General features: G+C 41.1%; 1 protein-coding gene across 5 annotated transcripts in view; it reads right to left on the bottom strand.

Annotated features, from left to right (window-relative positions):
- The window catches only part of LOC115130197 (lethal(3)malignant brain tumor-like protein 4), a 137468-nt gene that overhangs the window by 71778 nt on the left and 52940 nt on the right, over positions 1-12750 (bottom strand). For all 5 annotated transcript variants that reach the window (XR_003863743.2, XM_029661078.2, XM_029661079.2 and 2 more), the window contains one exon: positions 11011-11122. Coding sequence is in view for 4 of the 5 variants with exons in the window: in XM_029661078.2 (XP_029516938.1) it covers positions 11011-11122 (112 nt within the window). In the remaining variant the exon portion in view is untranslated. The remainder of the gene's footprint in view (positions 1-11010; positions 11123-12750) is intronic.

Here is a 12750-nt window from a genome sequence, read left to right as displayed (position 1 = left end):
TGCGATTTTCATGAATAGTTAACGTTGTGTTATGCTAATGAGCTTGCGGATAGATTTACACAATCCTGGATACAGGTTTTTTTTCGTAGCTAAACGTGACGCAGAAAACGGAGCAATTTGTCCTAAACAAATAATCTTTCAGGAAAAATTGAACATTTGCTATCTGAGAGTATCCTCATTGAAAACATCTGAAGTTCTTCAAAGGTAAATGATTTTATTTGAATGCTTTTCAGTTTTTTTGTGTAAATGTTGCCTGCTGAATGCTAACGCTAAATGCTACGTTAGCCATCAATACTGTTACACAAATGCTTGTTTTGCAATGGTTGAGAAGCATATTTTGAAAATCTGAGATGACAGTGTTGTTAACAAAAGGCTAAGCTTGAGAGCAAATAGATTAATTTCATTTCATTTGCGATTTTCATGAATAGTTAACGTTGCGTTATGGTAATGAGCTTGAGGCTGTAGTCACGATACCGGATCCGGGATGGCTCGACGCAAGAAGTTAACACCATCCATTTTGGATTTCTATTTGCCATATATTTTTCAACTGTGCTGTGATGCTTCACAAAAGTACTGAATCTATCTATTCTCATAGTTTCTAAAGATTGTACATTAAAGATAAACATGTTTGCTAAAATAATTATTATATTATTGATCGATTGACTATGACTTTTCAAATCACTCAGTAGTGCTATCTGCAGCGTTAGTTCTAGGTAACTGTTGCAATTCTTCAGCCATTCCTGAACCTCTAACCAAAAACAAGCTACATATGGACAGTACCAAAATAAATGATCTATTGACTCTGCCTCCTCGCAGCAAAATCTGCAGAGCTGGGAAGATTGTATCCCCACATATAACATTCTATTGGTAGAAAGAATTTTGTATAATAATTCAAATTTCTTTAAAAGAAAACATGAAACATCAGCGTACAATGACACCTTAGTTTTTAATCCATGGACTTTTAATATTATTTTTGGATCTAATTTTAACAGCTAACATTCCGATGGCAATAATAAATAGAAACGTTGTTGACAGTTTAAAACTTTCTGAGATGTAGCCATTATTTAATATTTTACACCTAGGGTTACTATACATAACTTTAACCCATTTTATAAGAGATTCTCCAAAATTGAAATATTCCAGGCATAAACTCCAGTCGTACTTTATCAAAAGTATTTTCAAAGTCAGCTACGAAAACCAGGCCTGGTTTCCCCGATATTTCATAGTATTCTATTTCCAGTACTTGTCTTATATTATCTCCAATGTATCGTCCATGTAAAAAAAACAGTCTGATTAGAATGAATAATAACATTTTAATTCTATGCACCAAGCATTTAGCTAGAATTTTTGTGTGTAAGAGGCCTCAATTTATTCAATGGACTGGATCTTTATATATACACCACTTGGATCTTGTTTCAGTAATAATGAAATCAGACCTTGTTGTGTGTCCGATAATCTAGCGTTTATATAAGAGTGGCTAAAACATGCTTATAATGGTCCTCTGGTATACTTCCACTGGTATGCCATCCAGCCCTGGAGTTTTCCCAGACTTAAAGGCTTTAATTCCATCAAGAAGTTCCTCCTCTGTAATTTGGCTTTCATATGAGTCTTTCTGTACAGATGTTAATTTTACATTATTAATAGGGTAAAAGTCCATACAATTAGCTGAGGTTAGTGGAGATGGAGGAGACTGAAATGAAAACATATTCTTAAAGTACTTTACCTCTTCTTTCAAAATATCGTTCAGTGAATCATGAGTGACTCCATCATTTGTAACAAGTTTCAGTAAAATAAATAAATAATTGGTAGCATTTCTATGTTGAAAATTAAAAAAGAATTTGGTGCATTTTCCTCCATTTCGTTTTGTTTTTGCTCCAACTTACTCTGAGTCTTTATGGTACAGTTTTTATTGCCATCTGTCTGTTCTGTTAGTCCTTCAATTTCCTTTGATAATATGGACTCTAATCTGCAGAATTAGATGGCTCTATTTCTTTAAACTTGAGTCTATAGTTATCTCTTAAGGCCTTGGCTAACAGAGTGAGTGTATATATTTACAGATACAGTTTTGTATTTGCATTTATTAAGGATCCCCATTAGCTGCTTCCAAGGCAGGAGCTACTCTTCCTGGTGTCCAGCAACATTAAGTTAGTTATATACAATTTAAAATAATAAATGTCATAACATTTTTCACAAAACATTAAGTGTGTTCGCTTAGGCCATCACTCTACTACCACCACTTATCTACAATACAAAATCCATGTGTATGTGTGTAGAGTGTGTGTCTTATCATGTGTATGTGTGTCTGTGCCTATGTGTGTGTGTCTCTCTTCACAGTCCCTGCTGTTCCAAAAGGTGTATCTTTATCTGTTTTTTAAATCTGATTCTACTGCTTGCATCAGTTACCTGATGTGGAAGAAAGTTCCATGTAGCCATGGCTCTATGTAGTACTGTGCGCCTCCCATTGTCTGTTCTTGACTTGGGGATTGTGAAGAGACCTTTGGTGGCATGTATTGTGGGGTATGCATGTGTGTCCGAGCTGTGTGCTAGTAATTTAAAAACAGACACCTGGGTGCAGTCAGCATTTCAAAACTTCTTACAGAAACAAGTAGTGATGAAGTCAGTCACTCCTTCACTTTGAGCCATGAGAAATATGCATGCATATTAGCTCTCTGTGTCCATTTGAAAATTACAGGGCTGCACCGCTGGCCCTTAGAGGTACCTCTTTGTGGCACCTGACCACACGACTGAACAGTAGTCCAGGTGCAACAAAACTAGAGCCTGTAGGACCTGTCTTGTTAAAACCTCTCTCTACGTGGGATGGTAGCGTCCCACCTGACCAACATCCAGTGACATTGCAGAGCGCCAAATTCAAAAACAGAAATACTGATTATAAAAATTCAGAAAACATTACCCCCTTTTTTCTCCCCAATTTCGTGGTATCCAATTGTTAGTAGCTACTATCTTGTCTCATCGCTACAACTCCCGTACAGGCTCGGGAGAGACGAAGGTTGAAAGTCATGCGTCCTCCGATACACAACCCAACCAAGCCGCACGGCTTCTTAACACAGCGCGCATCCAACCCGGAAGCCAGCTGCACAAATGTGTCGGAGGAAACACCGTGCACATGGCAACCTTGGTTAGCGTGCACTGCGCCCGGCCCGCCACGGGAGTTGCTGGTGCGTGATGAGACAAGGATATTCCTACCGGCCAATCCCTCCCTAACCCGGACGACGCTATGCCAATTGTGCATCGCTCCACGGACCTCCCGGTCGCGGCCGGTTACGACAGAGCCTGGGCGCAAACCCAGAGTCTCTGGTGGCACAGACCTTAACCACTGCACCACCCGGGAGGCCCTTCAAGTAAGTGTTACACATAGGTTTAAAGTTTAACTTCTTGTGAATCCAAAACGGTGTCAGATTTCAAAAAGGCTTTACGGCAAAAGCATATCATGTGATTATTTGAGAACATCGCCCCGCAGACAAATCATTACAAACAGTAACCAGCCAAGTAGAAGAGTTACACAAGTCAGAAATAGAAATAAAATTAATCACTTACCTTTGATGATCTTCATATGGTTGCACTCAGAAGACATTCATTTACTCAATAAATGTTTGTTTTTTTCAATAAAGTCTCTTTATATCCAAAAAACCCTGTTTTGTTTGTGTGTTTTCCTCAGTAATCGACAAGCTCAAATGCAGTCACAACAGGCAGACAAAAGAAAATCTAATTGTATCCGTAAAGTTCAAAGAAACATGTCAAACGATGTTTATATCCAATCCTCAGGTTGTTTTTAGCCTAAATAATCAATAATGTTTCAACCGGACAATAACGTTGTCAATATAAAAGGTAAACAAGAAAGGCGCGCTCTCGGGATTGCGCATGAAAAAGCTCTGTGACACTTTAGGATCCAGTCATTCAGACTGGTCTTACTCCCTCATTTTTCAGAATACAAGCCTGAAACAATTTCTAAAGACTGTTGACATCTAGTGGAATGCATAGGAACTGCAATTTGAGTCCTAATTCAATGGATACTCTAATGGCATTGAATAGAAAACTACAAAAATAAAAAAATCCTACTTCCTGGATGGATTTTTCTCAGGTTTTCGCCTGCCAAATCAGTTCTGTTATACTCTGACATTATTTGAACAGTTTTGTAAACTTTAGAGTGTTTTCTATCCAAATCTACCAATTATATGCATATCCTAGCTTCTGGGCCTGAGTAGCAGGCAGTTTACTTTGGGCACGCCTTTCATCCGGAGGTGAAAATAGTGCACCCTACCCTAGAGAAGTTAAGGAGCCAGAGTAGCGCTTTATTATGGACAGACTTCTCCCCATCTTAGCTACTGTTGTATCAACATGTTTTGACCATGACAGTTTATAATCCAGGGTTACTTCAAGCAGTTTAGTCACCACAACTTGCTCAATTTCCACATTATGTATTAAGTTTTAGTTGAGGTTTAGGGTTTAGTGAATGATTTCTCCCAAATACAATGCTTTTCGTTTTTGAAATATTTAGAACTAACTTATTCATTGCCACCAAATCTGAAACTAACTGCAGCTCTTTGTTAAGTGCTGCAGTGATTTCACTCCCTGGTGTAGCTGACATGTATAGTGTTGAGTCATCCGCATACATACATAGACAAACTGGCTTTACTCAAGACCAGTGTCATGTCATTAGTAAAGATTGGAAATTAAGGGTCCTAGACAGCTGCCCTGGGGAATTCCTGATTCTACCTGGAGAGCACAGACTTTCTAGTAGGCTTAGATTGAAGATATGGCAAATATGGGTGGCAATATCTTCAGTAATTTTCCATCCAAGTTGTCAGAACCTGGTGGCTTGTCATTGTTGATAGGCAACAATAGTTGACAACTCTTACATTATTTTGGCTGCAAAGAAATATACAGCAACGAGTAAATGAGAGGTCACTATAAGTGTAACAGCAAGCAAGTCACTGGGGTGGTGAGGGCCAAGTGCTCTCATTTGTTGTACATGTTTCCCCCACCAAGATTACTTTCAAGGCTGGGCACCTCTTAAGTCCCCCAAAGAAACATCCAGGCCTGCTCTGACACGACAACTGTCAACCAATAGAGGCCAAACTCTCTTAGCTGGGGGCCAACGGAGCTAAATGGGGGGCCACATCCGCCTATACAATGCTAAAGGAAACCTTGGAACTTACAGCTGGTTTGGAGTGGGAGATCAGAGAACAAGAAAAGGTTCCTCTGACACATCACAAAAGCCTACTTCTTCACGCTCCATTACAGTCCATAAGCCCAGCTCCCTCGATGCATCTCAAGTCCGGCCATGAATTTTACTAAGAAAAAATGTCCACTGGAAACAGTGTTAACAGGCATAGATAAGGAGACAATTGATTGGACATGATTTGGAAAGGCACACACCTACAGTGGGGCAAAAAAGTATTTAGTCAGCCACCAATTGTGCAAGTTCTCCCACTTAAAAAGATGAGAGAGGCCTGTAATTTTCATCATAGGTACACTACAACTATGACAGACAAAATGAGACAAACGTCGAGAATTACAACCATATCTGCAGAACTCCACCAATAAGGCCTTTATGGTAGATTGGCCAGGCAGAAGCTACTCTTCAGTAAAAGGCACATGACAGGGCACTTGGAGTTTGCCAAAAGGCACTTGACCTCTCTGGGATCGTTCGGGACGCTAGCGTCCCACCTCGCCAACAGCCAGTGAAATTGCAGGGCGCCAAATTCAAAACAACGGAAATCTCATAATTAAAATTCCTCAACCATACAAGTATTTTACATCCTTTTAAAGATACACTTCTCTTTAATCTAACCACAGTGTCCGATTTCAAACCACAGTGTCCGATATCATTATGTTAGGTCAGCAACTAGTCACAGAAAGCATTCAGCCATTTTCTAACCAAAGAGAGGTGTCACAAAAAGCAGAAATATAGATGAAATTAATCACTAACCTTTGACCATCTTCATCAGATGACACTCCCAGGACTCAACGTTACACAATACATGTATGTTTTGTTCGATCATATTTATATCCAAAAACCTCAGTTTACATTGGCGCTATGTTCAGAAATGCCTCAAACATCCGGAGAAATTGCAGAGAGCCACATCAAATAACAGAAATACTCATCATAAACTTTGATGAAAGATACATGTTTTACATGGAGTTAAAGATAAACTTGTTCTTAATGCAACCGCTGTGTCAGATTTCAAAAAAGCTTTACGGCAAAAGCACAATATTCAATAATCAGAGAAAAGTGTTCAGCCACAAAAGCAAGTAATACAGTTACCAGCCAAGTTGTAGAGTCAACAAAAGTCATAAATAGCATTATAAATCTTCATCGGAATGCACTCCCAGGACTCCCACAAGAAATGTTTGTTTTGTTCGATTACGTCCATATTTATGTCCAAATACCTCCATTTGTTCGCGCGTTTAGTTCACTCTTCCAAAGGCACAATGCGCGAGGGCAAAATCCAGACGAAAAGTCAAAAGAGTTCCATTACAGTTTGTAGAAACATGTCAAACGATGTTTACAATCAATCATTAGGGTCTTTTTTATAATAAATCTTCAATAATATTCCAACCGGACAATAGCATATTCATTACAGAGAAAAAAGAAGGAATGGCATGCCCGTGTCGCTGCGCAGTAAACAACTGATTAGCCTCAGCCTAGTCCACTTGATGAAACAGCTCTTATTCGACACCCTTCCACAATAGAAGCTTCAAACAACTTTCTAAAGACTGTTGACATCTACTGGAAGCCTTGGGAAGTGCAATCTGGCAACATAGACACAGCATATTGGATAGGCAATCACTTAAATGAAACTACAAACCTCAGATTTCCCACTTCCTGGTTGGATTTGGTTTTTGCCTGCCATATGAGTACTTTTATACTCACAGACATCATTCAAACAGTTTTGGAAACTTCAGAGTGTTTTCTATCCAATAGTACTAATAATATGCATATATTAGCATCTGCGACAGAGTAGCAGGCAGTTTACTCTGGGCACCTTATTCATCCAAGCTACTCAATACTGCCTCCCTGTCACCAAGAAGTTAAACGTCTCTCAGATCATGAGAAACAAGATTCGCTGGTCTGATGAAATCTCGATTGAACTCTCTGGCCTGAATGTCAAGCGTCACGTCTGGAGGAAACCTGGTACCATCCCTACAGTGAAGTATGGTGGTGGCAGCATCATGCTGTGGGGATGTTTTTCAGCAGCAGGGGTTGGGAGATTAGCCAGCATCATATCCAAGAAGACTTGAGGCTGTATTCACTGCCAAAGGTGCTTCAACAAAGTACTGAGTAAAGGGTCTGAATACTTTCTTTATAAAATTGCAAACATGTCTAAAAACCTGTTTTTGCTTTGTCATTATGGGGTTTTGTGTGTAAATTGATGAGAAAAAATGTAATACATTTTAGAATAAGGCTGTAGCGTAACAAAATGTGTAAAATGTCAAGGGGTCTGAATACTTTCCGAATGCACTGTAGGCCTGCATCTGTTGCCATAAATTGAGCCGACACACATACAGACAGACACAGACACACTTCTACCTTGGAACCAACTAAACCGTAGCACAGGCCAAGGAAAAACACATACATCTGTGCATTTTGATAAGGGGATGAAACTGCGCTCTCAGCAGACCGGAGACTTTAAGTCTGGATGAGACTATTTATGTTGACGCCAGCTGTGGAAATCGACCATGCTTGCGTTCATTAAAACAAAATGCTGCATGATGGAACTACAGGCGACTGAAGCGGGAGGGTTGTAGTAGCTCAAAAATACATTGCAGCAGTAGTCCGAGTGTTGAGAAGCTAAAATTACGCTGTTCAGAGAGGGGTTGGTCGCCTCACTCTGTGCCCTTTCCTCCACTGCAGATGGTTTAGAGAGATAAGATCAATTTGTACTGCAGGAAAGAGCCGTGCTGGGCTCTTCTAACGCCCAGGCAGGGCGCTAAAGTGGGCACTTTCCATTCAAATGTTATCTCAATGGAAATGAACATGCCCTGTCTTTGTGCGGCGTCGTATTCTGTAAATGAGTTGACCCTTTGAGGTCAAAAGTTAAACCCATAATCATTGAAAGGTGAATTGTATAACACCCTGAAGGTCCCTCAACACATACAAATGTACATTTATTTTTCTTCAAAGTAAAGTAAGTCACCGTTTTATAAATATTCATGAGATTATTATAATGAGATTGCATAACGCTCGACTCGAGCAATAGATGAGCTCCCACACTCCCAAACCTTCAGGCTAATGCCAAAATTCAAACTTGGATAATATTACCTCTTCACCAATAACGCCTCTGGAATTAAAAATAATACATTCATCAAAATCATTGAGGGTGCCGGAGCATAATGTCGTGTGGGGGTATGAAATAGCTCTCAGCTTCCTGATTAGTTATTTTAATATGGATGTCGAATGATGTTTTTATTACCGTGCACTGCACAGATGACTGAATACAGCTGTGTGTGTTTGTGTTCCTGTGTGTTTGCGTGTGTGTTTTTGTGTGAGTCGTAATAATGTGAGCCTCAGTGTCTCTGCTCCCAACAGCCTCTGAGCAGTCACAACCGTTTACTCAGATGACGGGGACCATTAAAGAATGAAAACATGCCACAATAACATAAAAGAAGTGATGATATGTGACTCGTTTCAGGAAACTATGCGTATGTCGCGCATCACTACTTCATAGAAGAGCCATTTGAACTTTTTTTTAATAAAATATTTTTTTGGGGGGGGCAGAAATGCCTTCTGGAACATGTAAACTTTCATGTGCCTTAATAGCTCACTCTGAGCACACTCTGGCACTTCAGATTGAATTTACGAACACACCCGTAGTATAAACCAGCCTTTAGTCTTGAAATCTTTGGTTGTTTTGTACATGGCCTCACTTGTGAATCCTTGAAGAGATGGGTGGGGCTAAGGCTTAAGAGGGTGTGAATTATGCTGGATGGGTGTAGACAAAGAAGAGCTCTCCAGTAGGTGTACCAAAACATTCAAGGTCCATTTTCTAAAAAAGTGACGTTACAAGTTTATCAACATTTTCTAGCTCGGAGTCTCTACTTTTATCCAATGTAAAATACACAATTTGAAATTTTGCTACATAAGACCGAATCGAGCTAGTCGGTCACATATTCCTACCCACATGTTATTCTCCACATACAACTGAAGTTCTGAGTTTATGATAATTGATGCAGATGAAATTCAAATTAGTTGCTAATGAAGTTTGGTTAGAGCCACGTTTCTAGAGAGTTTTTATTTTGCTGCAGTAACAGGGCTTAAAGCATGGTACTGTGGTTGTGGAGGACTCCTGTGGTAGTGTCACTGAATGTCTTTCTGTTTCTTGATCAGAAGGATCCACCAGTGGGCTGTGGATAGGGGTGTGCTGGGGGGGGGGGGGATATGCACACGCCACCCTCATTCCATTCAGAGTTGATTATATCAAGGCACAAAAATAGCAGAGGGCGAGTTGAATCCTCAGACAGACACTCAGGGAGACGGAGAGAGGGAGAGAGGGAGGAGCAGAGGGGTGAATGTAAGGACTACTATTATCATTGTCATATAGTATTGATAACTACATTAAAAACAGAGAGAGATCTACAGTTTGTTTGTTGAAAAAGTCAACTTTGACACCTGGCATTGTCAAAATATACCGCGACTAAAATTAATATTAGTCGGCAAGATACCTAATTTTCTCACCTAAAGTGCCATATATTCAAAGACACATCCTCTTCCATAATCAAAAACTAAGAATTTCCACCAAGCACTCTGCAAAGCGGTGTGTTTTGTAAAACAAATGGGTTAGAGAGGGCCATAACCTCAGTGGTATGACAGCCGGTGATAGACTGTGCGCTGCTGCTCTGGCAGTTAGTCAGGCAGAGTCTTGGCAGGGAGAAGAGCATGGAGCAGGCCTGCAAGCTGCAGGGTTAACTTCTCTAGGCTACTCGTATGTGATCTCCGTGAGTGAACATGGTCCAGGAGTGCCTCTCCTCCATCATCCCTTTTTCTCCTCTCCTTTGTGGAGGCACCTCTGGCTCCCCTAGGAAAAACCTTAGAACCCGGCTGGCTGCAGCCCTATCTCCCCCACAGAGAAGCCCAGGTCAGCTAGATGCTAATGCTAGCAAGGATTCGTGCTCCAACGAGTTATGGATGGATGTTAATGCTAGCAACATACTCTCACTATTGTTGCATGGAGCCAACCAACAGGCCATGCAATGCTGCAGTTACAGCAGCATATATATTACCCACAGACAATGGCATCCACATCTCACCTTGCCAAAGCCAGCTGTTGGTGGATAATACCTTAATTTGTGTTATTAGTCCTTGTCACGCCCTGACTATAGAGAGCCCTTGGTTCTCTATGGTGTAGTAGGTCAGGGCGTGACTAGGGGGTGTTCTAGCTCAATATTTCTATGTTGGTGTTTTGTATGGTTCCCAATTAGAGGAAGCTGGTATTCGTTGCCTCTAATTGGAGATCATATTTAGGTAGCCATTTTTCCCACCTGTGTTTGTGGGATATTGTTTTGTGTTTGTGCACCACTACTTTCACGTTTCGTTGTTGGTTTATTGTTTTTGTTTAAAGTTTCAGCGTAATAAAGATGTGGAACTTCAATCATGCTGAGCCTTGGTCCGCTCATTACGACGATCGTGACAGTCCTTCCTGATCTGGGTGTCAATGGGCACACAAGAAGCAAATTGAGCAAATAAAATATGCCTCTAAACAATGGTGACATGCTATCAGAAAAAGCCAAGCTGGGGATAGGTCTGGCCCAGAAACAATTCTTAGCCGCTACCCTCTAAGCACTTGTAGGGATTGGAAAGGATGTGTTTGATTTGATGGGTATAAGCAACAAGGTGAACATGCTACCAAGCCTATCAGAGAGCAAGGTGGAACTACTATCATATTGCTGATACCTTTCTAATCCCTTCAGATCTACAGGGTTTAGGGGCTTGGCAATTTTTCTGGACCGGCAGATATTGTCAGACAATGTAGTCATCAACAGGTGTCTTACCTGTGGTGTCCTGTGTATTTGGCTCCTTTGATGTGGCCCACACCCCTGCAGCCCGGAGTGGGGCACACTCCCTGGGTCACGGAGCTCTTAAGGTCAGAAGGTCCTGCGTGTGCTGGATGGGGATGACAACCAACACACCAATCACAAGGCTTGCTTGAGGCTGGCAAAGAGTTTGAAGATAACTGTTGCTATTCATTGATTGATTTAGTCAACAGGCAAAGTAGGTAAAATTGGGTCAGCATATGTATTCAGTGGTATATTAACTACATTCAGTGCCTTTGGAAAGTATTCAGACCACTTAACTTTTTCAAAATTCTGTTACGTTACAACCTTATTCTAAAATGAATCAAATAGTATTTTTTCTCCTCATCAATCTACACACAATACCCCATACTGACAAAGCAAAAACAAGTTCTTAGAAGTGCAAATTAATATATTTTTGTTGTTGTTGATATATCACGTTTACACAAGTATCCACGCCTTTTACTAAGTACTTTGTTGTAGCATCTTTGTCAGCGATTACAGTATTGAGTCTTATTGGGTATGATGCTACAAGCTTGGCACACCTGTATTTAGGGAGTTTCTCCCATTCTTCTCTGCAGATCCTCTCAAGCTCTGTCAGGTTGGATGGGGAGTCAAATCAAATCAAATCAAATGTATTTGTCACATACACATGGTTAGCAGATGTTAATGCGAGTGTAGCGAAATGATTGTGCTTCTAGTTCCGACAATGCAGTAATATCCAACGAGTAATCTAACCTAGAGGGGGTGTTGCTGCACAGCTATTTTCAGGTCTAGGTCTCTCCAGAGATGTTCGATCGGGTTCAAGTCCGGGCTCTTGCTGAGCCACTCAAGGACATTCAGAGACCTGTCCCGAAGCCACTCCTGCATTGTCTTGGCTGTGTGCTTCGGGTCATTGTCCTGTTGGAAGGTGAACCTTCGCCCCAGTCTGAGGTCCTGAGCAGTCTGGAACAGGTTTTCATCAGGGATCTCACTGTACTTTGCTCCGTTCATCTTTGCCTCGATCCTGGCTAATCTCCCAGCCCCTGCTGCTGAAAAACATCCCCACAGCATGATGCTGCCACCACCATACTTCACCGTAGGGATGGTACCAGGTTTCCTCCAGATGTGACACTTGGCATTCAGGCCAAAGAGTTATTGGTTTCATCAGACCAGAGAATCTTGTTTCTCATGGTCTGACAGTCTTAAGTAGCCTTTTGGCAAACTCCAAGCTGGCCGTCATGTGCCTTTTACTGAAGAGTGGCTTCCGTCTGGCCAATCTACCATAAAGGCCAGCGTGCTGCAGAGATGGTTGTCCTTCTGGAAGTTTGACCAAGAACCAAGGCCCTTTTCCTCCGAGTGCTCAGTTTCGCTGGGCGGCCAGCTCTTGGAAGAGTCTTGGTGGTTCCAAACTTCTTCCATTTAAGAATGATGAAGGCCAATGTGTTCTTGGGGACCTTTAATGCTGCAGAAATGTTTTGTTACTCGTCCCCAGTTCTGTGCCTCGAAACAATTCTGTCTCTGAGCTTTACGGACAATTCCTTTGACCTCATGGCTTGGTTTTTGCTCTGACATGTACTGTCAACTGTGGGACCTTATATAGACAGGTGTGTGCCTTTTCAAATCATGTCCAATCAATTGAATTTACCACAGGTGGATTCCAATCAAGTTGTAGAAACATTTAAAGGATGATCAATGGAAACAGGATGCACCTGTTTTCGCTTTGTCATTATGGGTTAG

Source organism: Oncorhynchus nerka, linkage group LG6 (assembly GCF_034236695.1).
Source record: "Oncorhynchus nerka isolate Pitt River linkage group LG6, Oner_Uvic_2.0, whole genome shotgun sequence".
Classification (NCBI taxonomy): Eukaryota; Metazoa; Chordata; class Actinopteri; order Salmoniformes; family Salmonidae; genus Oncorhynchus; species Oncorhynchus nerka.
Note: the sequence above shows the minus strand (reverse complement) of the source record. Positions and strands in the feature narration are given on the sequence as shown.